Consider the following 22,614-nt stretch of genomic DNA (forward strand, 5'->3'; position numbering starts at 1 on the left):
AGGTTCGGTTGAAGCCGCAAATGGGCTTGGTCGGCGGCTGGTGCTGCTGCTGGGCTGGAGGGAGCGGCTCGCCCGTGTGATGGCCGGCCCCGGGCTGAGCATGCTGCCCTAGTGCGGGGGCCATGTCGGAGGCGGCTCGGAGCCTCCTGCAGCGCTGGGGCGCCAGCTTCAGGAAGGGAACGGACTTCGACTCGTGGGGGCAGCTGGTGGAGGCGATAGACGAGTATCAGATGTGAGTGCGGGGCGGCGCCGGGACACGGGCGGGGGGCCAGCAGCGGAGCCGGGCAGGGATGGAAGGGGAGAGGGGGCTGGGATCCTGGCTGGGGGTTGAGAACGGGGAGGGGCCGGGCCGGGACACCGGCTGGGAGTGGGGCGGCGGGACGTTGGCTGGGGGAGGGGCCGGCATGGGCTGGGGGCGGGAAGGGGCCTTGGGCTCGGGCACTGGGGCTAGAGAAGGGACTGGTTCAGTAGTGCCTGGCCCCGGCGTGCCAGGCGCTGTACACCCCAAGCAAGGTCTTGTCGCTCGCAGTCCAAGAAGTCAGGTGCCCTGTGCGGGACGTGGGCAGAGAGACAGCTCCCATCTGAGCAGCGCCCGTCCCTGCCCTGGCAATGGATAACGTACCCACCTGATGCTGTACCCTGCTGCCTCGGGGGCTGGCACTTGCGGCTGGTCTCTCCCAGTTGTGGTGGCAGAGGTGGGGCTGTGGTCAGGCTGGGTGGCTGCTGGGGACAGTGATTACCTCAGTGGTTCTCAAACTTTTGTACTGGTGACCCCTTTCAGATAGCAAGCCTCTGAGTGCCCCTTATAAATTAAAAACACTTTTTTTTATATATTTAACACCTTTATAAATGCTGGAGGCACAGTGGGGTTTGGGGTGGAGGCTGACCGCTCATGACCCCCCATGTAATAACCTAGTGACCCCTTGAGGGGTCCTGACCTCCAGTTTGAGAACCCGGGGATTAGAGTATGGGTGGTGTGTGGGATTTTTTTTTTTTTTTTGTGGGGTGGGGGAGTTAAGGGTCTGTCTTCTAGAGTTGGGGATCTGTGGAAGTTAGGGAGGCTGTCGACTTGCTTTGGATGTTAGTCTGTTGATATGGTGGAATCTCTGGATATGGTGGAGTCTGTGTGGGCAGCTGAAGGTGACACCTGAGCATGGGGATGGCCTGGAGCAGCTGTTGGAAGCAATAGTTAAGTATGAGATGTGGGTACCAGGCCTGGGAGGAAGCAGATGGGGCATCTCTGGGCCTAGTCCCTACTTACTTAACAGAAAGGGCTGTCCCACCTTGCTCTTTGGCAGGTATGAGCCACTGTTGACTTGGCAGGGGACAGAGCCCAATCTGCATGGGCAAAGGGCTTACTGCCCAATTTGCATCATGGAGGCTCCCCCATAAAAGAAGAGGAACTACCCTTTGGGGTGGGAGACAGATACTGGCTGCAGTTGTTAATGCCTCTCTTGAGAGGGCAAGCTGCCAAGCACACACAGCAACACGGGTTAGACCTTTGATCATCGTGTGTGTGTGTGTATGTATGTCAAACAAACAAAAACAAAAAACCCCAAAAAATAATTTTTGCCAAATACTGCTCTGTCTCTAACTTCCTTTTGGGGGATGGAGGTGGATAGGAAGGTTATCAAGGTAATTATGAGACAATTCCAGCTATATTCTGAGTCTGTAGATTTTCTTGATCCCTTTTTCTGGGTATAGAACAGACTGCAGTGACATCAGTTGTTGATTTCCTCCTACTGATGGAAAAAACTCAACTGGTTGTTAATATTGGTTCCATCAGCAACTTTTTGATGAACCATTGATCTAATGGTGGTAACTGCCTGTGAAATCCTGCAGGGGTGGACAACAGCGACTCTTCAGTGAGTTAATTCCTTAAACTTGGAGACGTCTCAGTGCTGGGCAAGTTCATCCTGCCACTAAAAGCCCCCCCTCTCTTTTGCTCTATATTGTACTTTAAAGCACTCCATACAGTAACAGTATCTGGACAGTTGATTGGTTGGGCTGCACCACAGTTTGGCTGTTAGGAAAATGCCTACCCAAAGAAAAGAATCTTGCACTGCGATTTGAAGGTTGGAGACCTTGGGCTCAGTTTGATCATGGGATGGTGAATTTCCTAAGAGGCCTGTTGCTTAGAAAATCCTTCAGGTTCACACTTGTGCTCCATCATTCATAGTATTCTCAGAGAAAGATCGCAAAAGAGGTGGTTTCTGAGATAGCCTGATCAAAATCCTAAATGAGTTAGGAAGACAAGGGCCAAGACTCTGAATCTGAAATTAGGCTTGTAAATCAGAGTAAGTTATAAAACACCGATGTTTTGTGCTGTCATCACCTCTCTCCACTTAGCAATTGGGGTGACACAAGTTGAACTGTTTGGTTTGCTGTTGGCCTTCTGAATAATGACAGGGTATTGTAATAATCAAACCTTGGGATGGGAAGGAAAATAAGGAGCTCTGGTGCTAGCGCAGTACTTGGAAAAGGGGCAGAGTTCCTTCACCTGGTGAAAGTAAAAGAAGGTGTTTCTAATAGTTATTGTTATGTGGACATCCATAAGGAAAAAAGAATCAACCATAACCTGAAAGTTTGAAGTCATCTTGGCAATCTGAGAACAGAAAATCTCAGTAGAGGGTGGTATCACACTTCCTATCAGTTTCCCTAAGTGAAGGTTTCTCCAGGCTTTTTCACTCTGAGGTCGCTTTATGAGGGTGCAGGGTCTGAGAGTACCTATCTTTCTACTGCTTGGGTTGTAAAATAATTAATTCTGCAGACCAATCCAGTTTGAGAACCTCACCTCTAATTACTACTCCCTTCTCACCAGCTTCACTTCTTTTTGATCAGGACTAAGCTGAAGCAGGTGTCTTCCACATGCACTCTTATTTCTTTCTGATTTGTAACAGGAGACTCCTTTTCTAACACAAGTGTACAAACATACAGCTGGGTGTCATCAACATGTTGGTGACAGTGCAGTCCACATCTGCGGATGATCTCTCAGTGCTTTTATGTGCTGAATAAGAGAAGTGACAGACATGAGCCTTGAAGAACCCCAAAGAGGGGACCTTTCATGAGGAGGAAAAGGGTCCCATTGCAGTCCTCTGATCTTTCATAGGAAAGATCAAAGCCAGTTTAACAAGACTCTTCACCTCTTCTAGGCACTACAGGCAGGTTAGTAGCATCTCTTGATCAGTCCCATGCATGCTGCTAATAAATAACAGCACTAGATGGATATTTGGACCGGTTTTAGGCTAAGGAGATACGGTTTTAGGCTAAGCATGGTTTAATGCTGTTGCATGTCAAACCCTAGTCTGAAGCCAGATTAGAAGGGGTCTATGTAAGTTGTCGCAGTTGGCTGAAGTTGACTAGCTCCGATGGTAACAATTTACCCAGGAAGTGGAGGTTGGAGATGGGGTGGTCACTGGCAAGCTTTCTGGCATTGCATAATGGCTTCCTGAGTACAAGCTGGCTCATAGCATGGTTTTAGTGCTGTTGGTGGGTTCAGAAAAGAACTAGAGAAGTTCATGGACTTGTTAATGACTATTAGCCAAGATGGTCAGGGACACAGCCCTATGCTCAGGGTGTCCCTAAACCTCCAACTGCCAGAAGTTGGGAGTGGACAACAGGGGATGGATCCCTTGAAATTGTGCTGTTCTGTTCATTCCCTCTGAAGCATTTGGCACTGGCTGCGTTTGGAAGACAGGATACTGGGTTAGGTGGTCCATTGGTCTGATCCAGTATGGCCATTCTTATGGGGCAAAACAACTGCTTGTCTCCTGCAAGTGTCTGTGAACATGTGGTCAGGTCTTTGCATGGACTTCCTGCACTTCCAGAAGCAATGCAAAGTGTTGGTAGGGCCCTGAATGGACAAGGACAGGCTGTCTGAGTGACCATCTCTTGAACCATCCCAGCAGTTCAGATTGGCTGGAAGACCTGTGCATTGTCATCAGGGCCTTCTTAATTAAAGACCCCTTATCCTTGGAATCCTCTTCCCTAGGCAGTTCAAATAGAGCAAACTTTAGAGTATGATGCAAGATGCTTTTACTTATTTTCTTTCTTAAATTTCTGACAAATGGAAAGATGGTTGTGCTGATACTTCTATAATCAACAGCAGTGGTTCTGCAATGCTGCCTGTTGTGGGTGGCTTAGTGCCTAGCAGCTATGGGGATAAATTCTGTATAAATCATTACAATTAGTACTACTGTGCATACAGTGCATCTTCACACTGGTTAAAGCACAGCACGGGGACAGTAGATCTGGGCTCTATTTCTGCCATGTGTGACCTTGAGTAAGTCACATAACTTCTCTTTGCCTCCATTTCCTTGTCTATAAAAGAGGGATTAAAACCACTGTGTTGTGTGGCTGTGCTATTTTTTCCTCCTCTAGTTGGAAGGTGCTATAAGAACTTAATAACTACTCCAACTCCACATGTCCTCTTGCTGGGTTTTTGATTTGTAGCATCTTGAGCCTAAGACACAGAACTGGGAGTTCAGACTTCCAGTGGCAAGTTACCTAATCTCTGTGCCTCTGTTTCTACCTCTGTAGAATGGCATAATGTATATCTCACAAGTGCTGTAAAGCTGGCTTCATTCAATAGTGTAAGTTATGGGGAAATCCCAGATGGAAGGAGCTGGAAAAATGTTGAGTACTGTTGTTGTTTTGGTGCCCTTTTATTTATAGGGAATCACAACAATTGACACCGAAGCTCCATTTGTTTAATTTTTTCCTGCCTTACTGGAAGGAAATTGTAGCTCTTCCCATGGATTCTCTTCAAAATGCCCTTTAGTTTCCTTTCGCTTTCTTGGGCTGTTTGCTTACTGTAACTTTCCAATCCAACCCCTTGATGCTCCTCTCTCTTTGATTATGGGTGGAGTCTCCACTCAGCATGTGATGATGAGAGGAGCAAATGTCAACTAAGCTATCCAATACAGTTTCAGCCCATCCTTGCCTGCATTTAATCTCCAACATCAGAGAACATGTAGTTACTACCTACTGCACCAGCTGCTACTCTCCTCCTAGACCCATCACCTTTGCGGGGGAGGGAGGGGGTCTGATTGCTGCTATAAAGCCTGCATTGGCTTTCATTAAGCCAGGTTTCCTCTACTGGCAGTATAGCTAGTTTTTGTTGTTTGTTTTTGTTTGTTTTTTTTAAACACAAGTTTAGTACTGGTTTGTGAAAGTGGCTCCAGGTTGTGAAGGGCATTAGTTTCCCAGTTTGCTTAGAGCAAAAATTAAAGCCCCATGTACCTTGCTTGCTTCATTTTTAAAAAAGAGGTTAATATGTTTGGTGCTGCTCTGAGTATATTTTGCCCCTCCACCTCCCCATCCAACTTGAGTGAGCATCTCTGTGAATCCCTGTTCCAGTGATGTTTGTATAATGATTAAGGATCTGGGATGGGGTAGTCTACCCCTTATGCATGGTGGTGCATAGGGGTCAGCCCAACCCGTGTCACCTGAAATGGCCCATTAAGATTTTGGAAGGTTTTGATGATTGCAAAGACCTAGGAAAGAAGAGGGTGTTGGTAGAGAGGAAGCAGTCCCGGGAATTAATAGTGTTTTGGAGAAAATCAGTTATTTCTTTAAGGACCCAAGGCCAGGAGCATTGGAGGGGGGGGGGGGGTGAGGAAGGGGACAAGGCTCCCCTCACCAATTGGGGATAAGCTGGAAGAAGGAAGATAGTGTATATGCTGCCTCCTCCTTCACAGCATGGCACATACTAGCAGGAGAAGGCTGGTGCTGAATTCTCTGAGAACTGAGGACTAATTGAGGAAAAGAGGGCAGCTGAAGAAGAAACTTGCTAATGCCCTACAGCTGACCTAAGTTACACCTCACCTCCAGGGAGGAAAGCAGGGGATTCCTGGCATAAGAGAGTAACTGTTTAGAGTACAATCCCAACTCCATAAAGGGGCCTCCTGAACAGGGGCAAGAAAGCTGACCAGGACTGTTATATGGACCTGGAATGGGTGTGAACTGGGTCGACTACTAAACTGAGTTACACTTTGTAGAAAGACTTAATTAATCGGACCCCACAAGGGATTCTGTGGCATTACCCAAGGTATAATCTGGATTGTTGAACAGCTGTCCCCTCAATTCTCTAACCCGGGGTGCCTTTTACACTGCTTCACTGTGAGAGCAACCACTCCTGGTCCACTCATACACAACTTACAGCATGTAAGTACTCCCAGCTATGCAATGAGATATGGCCAGCCACTCTTTAATTACATTGCAGAGCAAACCAGCAAATTCTCAGTCCCAGACTTGCCCCTAGAAATGTGTCTCTTGTACTGCCCGGCCCTCTCCTGGACGACAACAGGCTCATATAAAGTCCATCATTTTATCAATAGAAAATGATATGCACAAATCCCGTTATGTCAAATGGAGTTTCGCAAACCCTTCAATCCAAGCACATTGGTTTAGATAAACAAAGTTTAGCTACAGAAAGATAGATTTTAAGTGATTACAAGTAATGAGGCATAAAAGTCACAATTGGTTACAAAGAAATTAAAGGTAAATTAATCTCACTTAGAAAGCAAAAGGGCTCTCTCACCACATGCTTCAGTAGTCCTACTGGCAGAATTCCTTTCAGACAGGATCCCTCCATGAGTCCAAAGCTGTTACTTTTCCCCCTCAGATGTTGTGGCTGCTGTGGATTGAGAAAGGGAGGACATTTTGGGGCATCTGTTCCCCATTCTTGTACCTCTTCCTCTTCTTTGAGAATCGTCTCCAGCTGGGGTTCAGGAGACAGTCTGTGGGAATGGGAAAGATGTAAATTTTTTGCTCACCCCCTTTTTCCTGCCAAAGAATGGCCACTTAACCAGGTGATGGTCCATTTGATTTCATTGACACCTGGCTGAGGTGTCAGTTTGCTTTTTGTCTCTGAGGAACTGGTTTGTGGCTGCTTCCCCAGATTTGGAATATGTCTTAGGGCTTGTCTACACTTGCAAGTTTTGTCGCCAAAAACTGGCTTTTGGCAACAAAACAGTGATAGCGTACACACTGCAAGGTCACTTTTTTTCGAACCCCCCACCCCCCACTTTTGGCAACAAAAAACTTCCACCCCTGCGAGAGACTTGTCTTTTCCCCTCCCTTTGTTGACAAACAGCCAGTGCACACACAATTTTATTGGCCTCCAGAAAGTATCCCACAATTCCCATGATGCCGCTCTGGTCAGGGGTTTGAATTCCACTGCCCTGCAGACAACCTGCCCCTCCCCCTTGCAAGGCCCGGGTCTTTTAAATCTCATTTCCTGCTTGCTGGCTTCCCAGAGGAGCTTCCCAGGTGAGCATGGCTGGCTATCACACCAACGTGCTCCTGCTTGGACCACCGCTGAGATGTTGGATCTGATCAGTATATGGGGAGAAGAGTCTGTTCAGTAGCAGCTGCGAGTGACCCGCAGGAATTGGGACACATGGGCAAATTTCTCGAGGCTTGTGTGAAAAGGGCTATGATCGGGACATGCAGCAGTGCAGAGCGAAGATAAAGGAGCTGAGGCAGGTGTACCATAAGACGCATGAAGCAAACCATCGCTCCGGTGGTGCACGTAAGACGTGCCGTTTCTATAAGGAGCTGAATGCCATCCTCGTTGGTGACCCCACCTCCATCACGGATTGCCCTGTGGATACTTCGCATGCAGCTGAAAGAGGGAGTAACCCGGAGGCTGAAATTGTGAATGAAGATGATGTGGTGCTCCCAGTGGGGTCGCCTGGTGGGCCAGGCAGCCAGGAACTTTTCTCCACTCCAGAAGTGCTCAGCGGGGAGCGAGAAGCAGATGAGACTCCAGGTAAGTTGCTGTGGCTTGTGTAGTGAATTGAAAAGTGGGAGGCAGGTAATGTTTTCTGTGAGCTGGACATTGCCCTGTGTACCTAATCTGCATGGCCAATCAGGGTGTCAATGGACATCGAGACCTGCAGGGAATCCTCCAGAGAGAGGCTCTGGAAAGTTTCCAAGAGATACTTGTTAATCCTTTGCCGCAGATTCCAAGGGATTGCAGCCTTGTTAATTCCCCCATTGTAGGAAACTATACCATGCCATTTAGCAATCACTGGAGCTGGGACCAACGTGGTGCACAGCTGAGCTGCATATAGACCGGGGTGAAAGCCGCAACCATTCAGCAGCTGAGTCCTGGTTTCTCTGGTCACCCTCAGCAGGGAGATGTCAGCCAGCAGGTTGGCCGCTTGTGAAAAAGTGTGGGATAATTTTAGGATGAGTTCCCTGCAAAGCTGCCCTGCAAGCTGTGTGCCTGCATAGAGTCTCATAGAGAAAGTGATTTCTATTAGCAAAATGCCCTTTTTACTAAAATGTTTCAGTTGTTTGCCTGAATGTAACAATCCCTCTTCTGTTCAGCACAGACCTTGAAGAACACATCACGCACCCCCGTGGACTGGCTGCGGCAGATAAGAAAAAAACCTAGGCTCAGCAAAGAACACATGTTCTGCGAGGTTCTACAGCGCGATGACAGACAGACCAGGGAACGGAAAGGGTGTTGGGAAGCCGAAAGGCAGGACAGAAAAGAGAGTGCTGCTTTTGCTAGGCAAGCGACAGAGCGGATGATAAAAGTTATGGCGGATCAGACAGAGATGCTCAAGTCATTGATACAGCTGCAGACTGAGCAGATCCAAGTTGGAGCGCCACTGCAGTAGATGCACAATTCTTTCCCACCCCCCTCTATGCCCACACATTCCTTTTCACTTGACAGCACTCCTGAGTTTCCCCATCACTCCACCCCCTCAGAGCTTGCACAATGATAGCTGGAGCTACACACAGTTGTGTGGTTTTATCCTTTAACAATAAATAAAGGCTAAGGTATTTAAAGGTACAGCGTTTTTATTCTGTGTTCTACAAAAGTGTATCACAATCAATTCACTCTCGGGAACAGGCTTCTAAAGCATTGTGTTGCACGGATCTTGGGCCCCAAAATTGTACATGGATGCAACAGGGAGGTAACTCCAAAGCAGACGTGTTACTGCCCCTCATTGTCAAAGTGGTTCCTCAAAGCCTCTCTGATGTTAATAGCAGCCCTCTGGGCTCCTCTAACAACCCTAGCATCTGGCTGTTCAAACTGTGCAGCCAAGCGCTCTGCCTCAGTGCTCCACACCTGAGCAGACATTTCACTCTTAGATTCACACACATTATGCAAAGTGCAGCATGCGGCTATGACCACAGGAATATTATCCTCAGTAAGGTCTAGCTTGCCATTGAGACCCCTCCAACGAGCTTTCAAACAGTCAAAGGCACATTGGACTACCATGTGGCACCTGCTCAGCCTGTTGTTAAAACGCTCCTTGCTGCTGTCCAGGTGCCCTGTGTAACGTTTCATGAGCCAGGGCTGTAAGGGATAAGCCGGGTCTTCCAGTATTACTATGGGCATTTCCACATCCCCCCACTGTGAACTTGTGGTCTGGAAAGAAAGTCCCCACCTGCAGCTTTCTGTACAGGCCATTGTTCCTGAAGATGTGTGTGTCATGCACCTTTCCAGACCAGCCTGCATTTATGTCCGTGAAATGCCCCTGGTGATCCACAAGCACCTGCAACACCATGGAGAAGTATCCCTTCCTATTGATGTATTCAGAGGCAAGGTGGTCTGGTGCTAAAATTGGAATGTGTTGATTTGCAACTGACTGGTAGCAGTCTGGATTCGCAAGCTTCCACACAGCGATTGCAACACGCTTCTCTACCGGAAGGGCAGCTCTCAATCTGGTGTCCTTGCGCTGCAGGTCTGGGGACAGCTCAGCACAACTCCATGAAGGCTGCTTTGCGCATCCTAAAGTTCTGTACCCACTGGTCGTCATTCCACACCTGCATGACAGTGCAATCCCACCAATCAGTGCTTGTTTCCCTAGCCCAAAAGCGACTGTCTACCATATGCAGCTGCTCTGTGAATGCACAAAGCACTGATAAGTTGCTGCCATCCATATTGCATTCGGGTGCCTGCGATTCATCCTCTGCTAACCCTAACTGTGCTGCCATGCGCGATGTCCTCACGACAGCTAACAGCGCATAGGAGAGAAGTGCGGGATCCATCCTCTCTCATTGTAGATGCTGGCGCGCACTACAAAAAAATGACAGTTGGAAAAACGCCGCGAAAGGAAGACAGAGACCTTTGGAGAGGTGGGACATAAAGCGGTGCATGATGGTACATTTTGCACATCCCAGGATGCGCCGCGCTCTGTTTCCGCATTCCCATAACACCTAGTGACGGATGGTGTCGCCAGGCACTGTGGGATACATACCCACAGTCCATTGCTCTCGCTGTCGACAAAGGTGCCTCAAATACGGACACGATATGTCGACAGAGGGAGCAAATGTAGACCTGGTTTGGCGACTTCGCTTTTGTCAATTTTTTTTTTCCTTGGCAACATTAGTTTCATCGAAAAAACTTGCAAGTGTAGACAAGCCCTTAACATCATACAGTAGACATCTTAACTTTACATACAATGTTGCCACACATTTTACCAGGACAATAAAGATTAGCAAATTATGAGTTTTCATATTATTTTACAAGGCACAGATTTCATTGTACAAAATTTATCATACCCTTGAAAAAGGAGTGGATATAGGGATAAAGACTGTTACAGGTACATGTTTTGAACCACTTTAGTCTGGGTGATTGAAACAATGCACCTCAAGGGCCACAAAGGTGTGTGTTGCAGGCCAGTGCCCCATAGCAAGATCTGAAGGTGCTTTGTAACAATGCAATCTTTAGGAGTTGTACCTTAATCCTCATCGTTCCTCATGAGCTGAAATGTGGTGTAGAATCATTGAACAAATAGAAGCTAGAGATAGGTTTTTTCTATCAGTCCATCTCCCGATGCAGAATCATTCCGTAGAGCACACCTTCAAATTGTAAGGGGTTGGACTCACCCCTGTGACGCCTCCTGCTGGTCGTCCTCAGGGAATTAGCTCTCCCAGCGTCTGGAGCGCCCTCTGCAGGCCGGTGATCCACTTACTGCTGGCCCCATGTCCCTCCCCCCTAGGGGTCCCCGTTTACCTGGAGTGCTGCCCCTCTGGCAGTAACCCCTCACAGCCTCAGGGTCTTCCCCCTCCCGAGGAACCCCCACCCACTATCCCCACTTCGCCTCAGTGTTTGGCTACTGCCATTCCCCATCTAGCCTCCCCACTCACTGGGGCGGATTGCAGTGTAAGCCACTCATCATAGGCAAAGGGGGTTCGGACCTGCTGCCTCTGCCTACCCATGGGCTGCCCCCTGCAACCCAATACCTAATGGGCCTTACCAGGCAAGCAGCCTGGGGCTTTCCTAGGCTGGAGCTCCCCGGCTCCCTAGGCCTTTCCCTAGCCCTGCTCCAATCTAGGTTTCCTTCTTGGCACCTTGCAGCCAGGCCCTTCTCTCTCTACAGGCAGAGGGAGACTGCCTGGGCCTCTGTCTCACAGCCTTTTATAGGGGCCAGCTGGGCCTGATTGGGGCATGGCCCCAGCTGAGCTTTCCCCCAATCAGCCCAGGCTTCTTGCCACAGCCCTCTCCTAGGCTGTTTCAAGCCCCACAGGGCAGGAGCGGGTAACCACCCTGCTACAAAATGCTTTGTCAAATTTCCATGATCTAATTGTCAGGACTCTTTTCCTCCTGCTATGCAACAAGGGAAAACGTGTAGTGTTCCTCTTTAAAATTTCATCCCACTACATTTAGTTATACCTCAAGTAGTACCCTTAAATAAATACTCTGCTTCTGTAACATTTACATCCCTCACATATTTGTGGAATCCTTATTTCCTCCTTTGTTTTTATTTTGTCAGTGAGCAGTGTAAATTAAATTACCTTCTGACTGCTGGAAAATGGCCCCTTCTGGGTGACCTGGGCTTGGGAAAATCTGCGTTTCCACAGTTCATGTTATCAGTCAGAGACCTTACATGAGCACTACATTAACATCCTAAAAACAAAAAATTGGGGTGGTAAGAAAATGCCCAGTTTTTTCTACTGGAATGCTCTTGCTGTCATCAAATGCTGAAGTCTGGCATGTGACCATTGCATTATTTTTCATTTATAAAGGTCCACTGGGACACTCAATGCTACACAGAGGACATCAGTCCCCGCCTCAAGAAACTTATACTCCTAAATTAAATACCCTCCATCCAATCTCTCTCTCAAATCTTATGTTCTTGATTCAGGAAAGTAGATGCTGAATGGGGGAAAAGGACAATGTGGCTTATAGACCTATTCCTTTCTTTTTGGCAATTAAAATTTTAAAGGTAATCCAAGAATAACTAACAAACCACATTTGCAGTGTTCAGGTATGTTCCGTGTGTGTTAGTGTTTGGACTAACAGCCCAAGTCTCTTTATTCCTAGAACAGGACCAATACAGTAAGCAAAAGTGCAAGCTTCGTCCACACATTCTCCTGCCAATGTATCTCAACCCTGTTCTGAAAGGACCATGTCTAGGAGTGTGAGGATCCAGGGCCCATTCAGTCCTTGGATATTTTTTTTACTGAGACTGCCAACAAGAGTGTCTTGGTATAAATTGCAGGGTGTTTTGTGTTAAACTGATTCACTGGGAATCTGACTGAGATGATCAGACTCTTTGCTGAACAGCCATTTAATGCTAGCAATTTTTGGTCACAAATGACCTAAGCCAAGGTTGGAAGGACAATGAAAGTCACTACATCCCAATTCTAATCTCCTGAGTCATCCATTCTCCCCCTCCTCCCAAATACAGTTTTTGAATTGGAACTTGTAGAAGGATTGGTGTTTACCGTAAAAACTAGGTTTTGCCTTTTCAATATTATGTTTCTTACTGAGGAAGATACACTTTACAAAAACTAAGGTTTTTGGAATCTGGTACCAATGAAGTCTTCCTTACTAGCAAGTACAGTATGCATGTGAGAGATGAATCAAGAATGAGCTTTTGAATTTCTCTAGGTTTTTCTCCTCCAAAAAGTTTCTTAAATGACCTTTCAGAATGATAAGCAGTTGTGGGGAGATATTCCTTTCCCTTTCATATACCCAATTCTGTAATTCTACTTCTACAGAAACTTCAGAAGAGCTGATATATTGGATTTTTTTAAAAGAAAGTTTGTGATTCTATTTCAAGTTCACATGGAATGCAATCCCAATAATTCCTTGTCAGTAACTTATTGCAAACTTGTAATGAGTTTTTGTTCTCCCATAGATCTTTGAGGAAACTGCCTCTAAAAGCTTTTTCATGCATCTTGTTTCCAAATTGAAATTATAAACCTGTGCTCTAATACCTCTTACCTCATTAGAATGGAGGGATGTCAGTTGCTGTGTTAGAACAGGATTAAAAGTTTAACCTCTGAAAAGATTCTGGAAAGTAACAGTTCATCCATATAAAAATAATACTTCGCTCTTATAGAGTTTTTCATCCATAGATTTCAGTGTTTTGTAAAGGAGGGTAGGTATCATTGTCCCCATTTCACAGATGAGAAAACTGAGCTGCAGAGAGAGTAAGGGTCTTGTTAACATGTGACATCTGTAAAAACAGCCACATTAGAAAAGCATTAAGTTAAACAAAAACACCATTAGGATTAATGTTGGCACCCTCTTTCCAATAGTAAATGAATAGAGCTGTGCAAATAATAGATTTTTAAGTTTTCTGGCTGAACTGGAAAAAAAAATCATTTCAGATTGACCCAAAACAAAAATATTTTGATTTTCCTAGCAAAAAGAAATGCCCCCCCCCCCTTCTCTCCAACCACCTTGTTTCGGGTCAAACAGAATGTTTTGTTCTCACTTTGGGTATCTTTAACTTTTTTTTTTTTTTAATTAACAACAAAGGAAATTTAGAAATCCCACTCACAAAACTGGAGAGGGAACAAGTTCAAAATGTGCTCCCTCGTTCAAAGAATCAAGTTCTCCTGTGTATGGTATTGTCAGGGCTATATCCTAGATTCCTAGAAGTTCTCTTCTATATAAGTAACCATGCTTTTTTCTTCCTTGGCTTAATTAAATTCCATGACGCTCATGCTTTATGATAGCGGATAGACCTATTAATGCTTTCTTGCCCATTAGCAGATGGCATTGGCTTTTATGAGCCTTACTCTATCAGTTTTATCAAGAAAATTAGCATTTTAAACAATATCCAATTTGTTAAAATATGATGAAATCAAATAAATGCATATTTTGCACTTGGTGCTTTCCAACCAAGGGTCAAAGTGCTTTACAGAGACTGGTAATTACCGCCCTTGCTTGATAAATGGGGAAACTGAGGTCCAGAGAAGTTAAATGACTTACCCAATGTGTCACAGTGAGTCAGTCGTCAATTCAAGAGAAAAACTCTGGTCTCCTAATTTCTGATAGTGCATTCTGAGGGGCTACACAGTTGTATCTGCACTGAAGTGTGACAGTCTTTTGATTGTATGATAGATATTAATATTAAACTTGTTTTAATACTTAATATTTAAAGTACAATGAAACCTATCCAAGTGACCACCTTCATTGGAGGGCTCTCAAGGCAGGAGGTTGTCTAAAGTATCCCCAAATGTAACAAGTCCAGTTCTGCTCCAGCTTCATGAGAAGACCACTTCTGTTAAGCAAGTGATTTTGCCAGTCCCTTCTACTATGATATGCACAAATCCTCATTTTGCTCCTTTATTATATATAGGAGGCCTGAAAGGTGCTTCTGAAAAGTGTTTGCTTGTTTTTACTTTAGACCTCTCAGGGATGTAAAATCTGCTTTTTCTGGAAGACCTCTTGTCTCTTGATAATCAGTCATCTTTAATAATATGGAGATACCCATCTCATAGAACTGGAAGGGACCCTGAAAGGTCATCAAGTCCAGCCCCCTGCCTTCACTAGCAAGACCAAGTACTGATTTTGCCCCCTCAAGGATTGAGCTCTCAACCCTGGGGTTTAGCAGGCCAATGCTTAAACCACTGAGCTATCCCTCCCCCTTAACTGAGGGAGTTGGCATATTGAATCTTCACCAGACCTCTCTTCTCCAGAATGTCTGTCATTAGAGTTAAATAGGTGTTAATAAAGTTAGAGTAAAAATTGTTACTTTGACACTTGTGATGCTTTAGTTTCAGGAGTTTTCTAGTCATTACAGAATTATCCAGGGTAAACAAGACCTGTATTTCTGAATAAAAGTTGTGCTTGTTTTTCATATTAGAAAGTTTTAGGTGGTCCTTATACATCATAAAAAGATGCAATCCCACTCTTACCTTTTGTAGCTCTCCTGTACGTCTGGTTTAACTGTCTGGTGTGATCATGTGTTTGTCAATACAATGTCCACAGTTAAGGGTTTTGAATATTAGGAATATGCAAGCACAACAGTCTACAAAACTTCTAGCTAACATGTTTTCTGAAGACAGCACCATGGGATTCAGTATGTTGTTCCCAATCTACAGAAAATATTTAATACTCCTCCCCCTTCTTTGCCCATCCAGATTAGCAAGACATCTACAGAAAGAGGCCCAGTCTCAACACAACAACTCAGAGTTCACAGAAGATCAAAAGGTATGTTACTGTTCGTTCAGTCCATGGGGGCTTGATCCTGCAAGGTCCTGGTCGCCTGAGTCCTCTTGAAGGCTCTCCAAGGACTGATCCTTCTGTTTTTCTTCTCCCTTGAAGTATAAGGTATTGTGAAAACAGAAAATAGCATGGCTGAAATGTTTATCGTTAGATGTGACAGATATTCTGATGTGCAATATTCATGTTTTACAATCTGTCCAGAATCCTTCATAACCAGAGTTTTTCTTTTTGGGTGACCTTTTAATAACTTATAGAACTTTGGCAAGGAATTAATTTAATTTTGTAAAGTCCAAATGTAAAATGTCTTGAACTGCAGATGTGTCTAGTGCGTGGGGGAGGATGTTAATTTAACATGTAACACCTGATGGGAAGTGAGACTGCCAAAGTCTTCTAGAGCCGGGGTTCTCAAACTTTTTCTTTGAGGCCCTCCCAACATGCTATAAAAACTCCACGGCCCATGTGTGCCACAACTACTGTTTTTCTGCATATAAAAGCCAGGACGAGCGTTGGGGGCTAGCAAGCAGGACAACTGCCTGGTGCTCCATGCCACAGGGCGCCCCATGAAGCTAAGTTGTTCAGGCTTTAGCCCTGGGTGACAAGGCTCGCGGCCCTGGGCTTCAGCCCCCTGCGGCAAGTCAATGCTGGCCCTGCTTAGTGAACCCCCTGAAACCTGCTCGTGGCCCCCCAGGGGGGCCCCAGACCCCTGGTTGAGAACCACTGATCTAGAGTCTTCAATCTTTGCAGTCTTTCGACTGAACAAGGTTGTAGTGTGTATTTGGTGTGTGTTCTGTTGTTTTTTGTCAGCATCATGTTGGCGTAATTCTGGAAGGGGGTTTGTTAAAAAGGGAAACTCCAACAGACTTTCTCAGCACTGAAAACCAATTTTAGTGAGGTGTATTCAGTATAATAAACCTCCCCAACCCTGCTGCTGGTAATACATGTGACTTTGCTACCCTTGTGATATTTTGTGAAGGGACAGGGTTTTATTAGGAGTGACGGCCGTGTGGAGAAGACTTGTGATTACAGGTATTGTTTATGGGAGCAATAGCTTATTTAGGAATGGAATTTTCTAGTACACAACTCAATTCAGTATACAAGTTACAGAATTATGTGTGGATTAGAGAAAAAGAACCTAGTAAGAGATGCTTTATGACCTGCTGTGGACTGAGAACTTCAAGGTGGATAAATAATCTGAGAAATGAATGTGCTGCCGTGGCTGCCGTTTTAAAAAGTCAGCATTTGCCTTCAGTTACTACATGGAGAGACATGCTAGGACAGTGGTTCTCAACCTTTTCCGTACCACGTATTAAAACAAAAAAAGCTTCAGGACTCTTCTCCCCTTTATCTAGTCATAAAGACAGGGTGTTCATGACCTCCCCTTAACTTGTTTTGGGCCCCCATGGGGATTGTGACCATCATCTTCCTACCCCCCACCCTCCCAACATCCCCGCGCCACACACAGAACCCATGGACTAAGGAGATCTCTTTGGTAAGTCAGCAAATTTTGATTCTTTATTGGCTTCTGTTGTCATTGCAGATAGTTTTTAGTCTTTTGTTATAGTTTCACTCCCCCCGCCCCCAATTTTGATTGTATATCCCCCCATTGTTGGAAGTAGAGTTGGAAGGTGTGGTTGGTTAGCAGGTGGTGGTAATCTCACTTATGGCAGGCTGTGATTAACAGCATGCTGTCCTTTATGCTGTGTGTCAGTATGAACTTCACTGTTTCAAGATGATTGCAAAATTGGGTTCTTTGAACTTTGTGGATAGTGCCTTGCTCCAGATAAGGGGGTGTGTGTGTGTGTGTGTGTGTGTGTCATGGGGAGGGGAAGGCTGCTCCCTGTGGAGCATCTTTCTTGGAGGGCCTGGTACGGTTGCCAGGTGTCTGGTTTTTGACTGGAACAGGGACCCTGGTGGCTCCGGTCAGCACTGCCGACCAGGCCGTTAAAAATCTGGTTGGCAGTGCTACAGGGCTAAGGCAAGCTAGTCCCTACCTATCCTGGCACCGCGCTGCACCCCAGAAGTGGCCAGCAGGTCCGGTTCCTAGGCAGGGGAGCCATGGGGCTCTGTGTGCTGCCCCCGCCCCGTGCACCGGCTCCACACTCCCATTGGCCAGGAACCAAGTAGATTTCTACTTGGTTAGGGTTATGTCTACATTGCAAAAGAACAAAGCAAAACAAAAAAGGGCAGGGGGTGGTAACTCAGGTTAAAATAGCAGTGAAGACACAGCAACTCTGCCTTTAACTCAGGTTAGCAGCTTGAGTTAAAGCCTGTTAGGGGATTGAATTTGAGCTGCTAACCTGACTTAAGAGCAGAGTTGCTGTGTCTTCACTGCTATTTTAATGTGAGTTAGCTAACAAGCTAACTCACATTAAGATCCCACCTTTCTTTGCAGTGCAGACATACCTATAGTGAGCAAGCATAGCTTATTACTATACGTATATACACCTCTACCCCGATATAACACGAATTCGGATATAACGCAGTAAAGCAGCGCTCCAGGGGGGCAGGGCTGCGCACTCTGGCGGATCAAAGCAAGTTCGATATAATGCGGTTTCACTTATAACGCGGTAAGATTTTTTTGGCTCCCAAGGACAGCGTTATATCAGGGTAGAGGTGTACATACTATATATATATATAAAACACACACACACAAAATGATGGAGTCTAAATTAGCTGTTACCACTCAAAAAAGAGATCTTGGAGTCATGGTGGATAGTTCTCATCCACTCAATGTGCAGCGGCAGTCAAAAAAGCGAACAGAATGTTGGGAATTATTAAGAAACAGATAGATGAGAAGACAGAAAATATCTTATTGCCTCTGTATAAATCCGTGGTACACCCACATCTTGAATACTGTGTGCAGATGTGGTCGCCCCATCTCAAAAAAAGATATATTGCAATTGGAAAAAGTTCAGAAAAGGGCAACAAAAATGATTAGGGCTATGGAACGGCTTCCGTATGAGGAGAGATTAATAAGACTGGAACTTTTCAGCTTGGAAAAGAGACAACTAAGGGGGGATATGACAGAGGTCTATAAAATCATGACTGGTGTGGAGAAAGTAAATAAGGAAGTGTTGTTTACTCCTTCTCATAACACAAGAACTAGGGGTCACCAAATGAAATTAATAGGCAGCAGGTTTAAAACAAACAAAAGGAAGTATTTTTTCACACAGTGCACAGTCAGTCTGTGGAACTCCTTGTCAGAGGATGTTGTGAAGGCCAAGACTATAATAAGGTTCAAAAAAGAACTAGATAAATAAATGAAGGATAGGTCCATCAATGGCTATTAGCCAGGGTGGGCAGCGATGATGTCCCTAGCCTCTGTTTGCCAGAAGCTGAGAATGGGCGACAAGGAATGGAACACTTGATGATTACCTGTTCTGTTCATTCCCTCTGGGGCACTTGGCATTGGCCACTGTCAGAAGACAGGATACTGGGCTAGATGGACCTTTAGTCTGACCCAGTATGGCCGTTCTTATTACATTAATTGATCTCTTTAGTTTTGGCCATGTCTGTCAGCCTGCCCTTCTGCACAGGGAGTTAGTTGTTTTCACCCAGATCTCCACACAATGCATGTGACCTTTCAAGTTTCTGACTAAAAAGTGCTTGCATGAGCCTTTTAAAAAATTATTCTTGGCTTTATGCAGTGTTGAAAAATCTTATTTTTGTGTGTGCTGATAACTTGCTGAAACACTTGCACAGCTGTATAATCTTAGCATGCCTCATTAAACTACTGGTCTGCTAACAACTTGGACCTTTCTTGAAAACCAAACTTCACTTAGGCTCTCTATTTATGCAAACATCTCAAACTGCATTACAGTTAGCACAGTCATTACTCACACAACAGTACAGAAGAAGCCTTGACTACTAGATCAACTGACTTTTTCCCTTCTAAACACTAGTTTTCATTGAAACTGGATCTTTAATAGCTCTAATTAGCAGAGTTTGTTGCAGCGTCAGTACTGCTAATAAGATATTAAGTGTTTTCATTGCTGTAAAAGAAGCCCCTGCATGGGATAGTTGCAGCTGAAAACGATAGTGTTTAGCTGCATTTTGTACTTTCGGGTTGGGTGTGGTCCCTTAAAAATAGTTATGAATAATGGCTGCTGGTATCTTGCCATAATTCAATAGATTCCATATAAAACCTGTTCTTTTCTATTTTAAACTCCAAATCTCTCCAAAGTTAATCTGTTCCTAGTGCTGTGTTATCATTCTTCAACTCCCAAGAGCCTAACGACACACACTTTGCAGTTTCATCTGCCCCACTGCAAGGAGTTAGCTGGTTAGTCCAGGCAGCTGTAAGAATCTAACTTCTGGATGGGCTCTGCTAAGCATATCAGTAGGGTGGGGAGAGGGAATTAAAACTGTGTGTGTGAGACTGAGAAAGAGCAGAAGTTAAATTACGTTTACATGTCTTGCCTACCTCACACAGTGCTGGAGATTCTTAGGCCTGGTCTACACTAGGCTTTTATGTCGACTTTAGCGCCGTTATATCGAATTAACCCTGCACCCGTCCACACCAGGAAGCCATTTAGTTCGACATAAAGCTCTCTTTAAATCGATTTCTGTAATCCTCCCCAACGAGAGGATTAGCGCTAAATTCGACATGGCCATATCGAATTAGGCTAGGTGTGGATGGAAATCGACGGTAATAGCTCCGGGAGCTATCCCACAGTGCACCACTCTGTTGACGCTCTGGACAGCAGTCCGAGCTCGGATGCTCTGACCAGCCACACCCCCGGGAAAATTTGAATTCATTTTCATTTTCCTGTCTGGGCAGTTTGAATCTCAGTTCCTCTTTGGACATCGAGGGGAGCTCAGCAGCAGTGGCAACTATGCAGAGCTCTCCAGCAGAGATGGCCGTGCAATCTAATAGAAAGAGGGCCCCAGCATGGACTGATCGGGAAGTCTTGGATCTCATCGCAGTGTGGGGCGATGAGTCCGTGCTTTCAGAGCTGCGCTCCAAAAGAAGGAATGCTAAGATCTACGAGAAGATCTCCAAAGCCATGGCAGAGAGAGGCTACAGCCGGGATGCAACGCAGTGCCGCGTGAAAATCAAGGAGCTGAGACAAGGCTACCAAAAAACCAAAGAGGCTAACGGACGCTCCGGATCCCAGCCCCACACATCCCGTTTCTACGAGGCACTGCATTCCATCCTGGGAGCGGCCGCCACCACTACCCCACCCCTGACCGTGGACTCCGAGGATGGGATATTGTCCGCGGCCGGTTCCTCAGCGGACGGGGAAGAGGAGGAAGGAGATGAGGAGGACGAGGCAGTCGACAGCGCTGGCACCGCTGATTTCCCCGACAGCCAGGAGCTCTTCATCACCCTTACCGAGATCCCCTACCAACCGTCCCCATCCCTTACCCCGGACACAGAATCAGGGGAAGGATCAAGCAGTAAGTGCTGTAAACATGTAAACATTTATTTAAAACAGAACGGTAATATTTATACTATTAACAATGTATATTTATAAAAGTGCTGTAAACTAGTAAAAAAATAATCAGGTACAAAACAGGAATATTTACAAAGGTAACAAATGGGTTTTCATGATTTCTCTGTCTTAGGCTCTTCTCAATTTAGTCCCAAGTATTTTAAAAAAATTTCACAATGTCCGTTACTACATGATTCCCAGGCCCAAGACGCTCCACTCCAAAGTCCCAGTGCACCTACGCGAAAATCCGGTCAATGTGGCCGGGGATCGACGAGAAATCCTCGTAGGAGAACTCCTCGTAGGTCTCGTGGAGGTAGAGCTCAAGCCTGTTGATCAGGTTCCGGGGTAGGGCGATCTTAGTGGGCCCTCCGTGGTAGCAGACATGTCCCCTCCACGCCACAATCAAGTACTCCGGGATCATCGCACGACATAGCATGGCGGCATACAGCCCCGGTTTCTGCATGCTTTCCCGCAGCATGCGTTCTCTCTGGGTGTCCGGGATCCTCAGGAGGGTGATGTCGCTCATGACGCCCTGCTTTGAATTAGGGAGGGGAATGTTAGTATTGGGACTGCTTTACAGCCACGCGGTGGAGGGAGAGGGGCAGCATACAGGGATCTTTCCCTGGGACAGCCGCGAGGGGGTGGGACAGGGGCAGAGTTGATGCTGTCCTGATTGCTGGCAGCAGAGACTGGCATTGCTTTCAATGTGAAAGGAGGCCAGTGCTACTGCTGGAGTTTTAAGCAGCCACAAGTCTGCGGCTTACCATTATTACCCGCTCCAGAAGTTCAGGTCTCCAGCCACAGTTCTCTGAACACTCCAAGACCTCCGCAAGTCCACAGGCACTGAAGGCGACGGCCGAAAATTCGACCTTGTCCTGAGTGCGCATGTGAGAGGTTCAGTGCATGGTCTTGTTCACAGAGAAAGACTAGGTTCTTTGTATACAATTTCATTTATCTGTCTCAGGAATTCACTCCCTTTTTAAAATTCACACAGACACATCTGCGACTGTCTCCCAACCCAGCCTGTCAGCACACTCCCAGAGGCTAGCGCAGATTAGGCGGAGGAAGAAGAAGACGCGTGAAGACATGTTCTCAGAACTAATGGGCTGCTCCCGAGCCCAGGCAGCCCAGCAGACACAGTGGAGGGAGAACTTGTCACAAATGCACCGAGCAGTCATGGAACGGGAGGAGAGGTGGCGTCAGGAGGACCAACAGGCTACTGAAAAGCTGCTTGGACTAATGAGGGAGCAAACGGACACGCTCCGGCGCCTTGTGGATGTTCTGCAAGACCGGAGGCAGGAGGACAGAGCCCCGCTGCAGTCTATCTGTAACCGCCCTCACCCGCCACCAAGTCCCACACCACCCTCACCCAAAGTCCAAAGAAGGAGGGGCGGCAAGGGCCGTTAAAACTTTCAGTCAACCCCTGCAGACTGCTCTAGCAGTAGAAGGCTGACATTCCCCAAAATTTCATAAGTCCTTTCCTACCCACCTCACACAAGCCCCCGTCCAAGTTTCACCCCCCACGTTTCATGTCTGGTTCGCAATAAAATGTTTGTTTCTGTTCATTACTGTTTCAGTCAGGTTCTTTTGAGGGAGAGTCTGTCTGGAGTGGGGGAAGGGGCTTGGTAATTGGACAGGACAGTGACCTTTAGCAGGGTACAGAGGCGGTGTCAGGTCCAGCATCAGGACACATACACAGTGCAGTCACTGGTTACCCTGGTCAGTCTGGGAGGTGTTTTTCATGTT

General features: G+C 46.2%; 1 protein-coding gene across 1 annotated transcript in view; it reads left to right on the forward strand.

The window, feature by feature from the left end:
- The first annotated feature begins 18 nt into the window (after nt 1-18).
- The window catches only part of AIDA (axin interactor, dorsalization associated), a 54,654-nt gene continuing 32,058 nt past the window's right edge, over nt 19-22,614 (forward strand). Inside the window, exons 1-2 of the mRNA XM_024219265.2 lie at nt 19-232; nt 15,349-15,418. Of these exons, the coding sequence (XP_024075033.1) occupies nt 123-232; nt 15,349-15,418 (180 nt within the window). The 5' untranslated portion in view covers nt 19-122. The remainder of the gene's footprint in view (nt 233-15,348; nt 15,419-22,614) is intronic.

This window comes from Terrapene carolina, unplaced genomic scaffold, assembly GCF_002925995.2.
Source record: "Terrapene carolina triunguis isolate 2854851 unplaced genomic scaffold, T_m_triunguis-2.0 Scaffold262, whole genome shotgun sequence".
NCBI lineage: Eukaryota > Metazoa > Chordata > Testudines > Emydidae > Terrapene > Terrapene triunguis.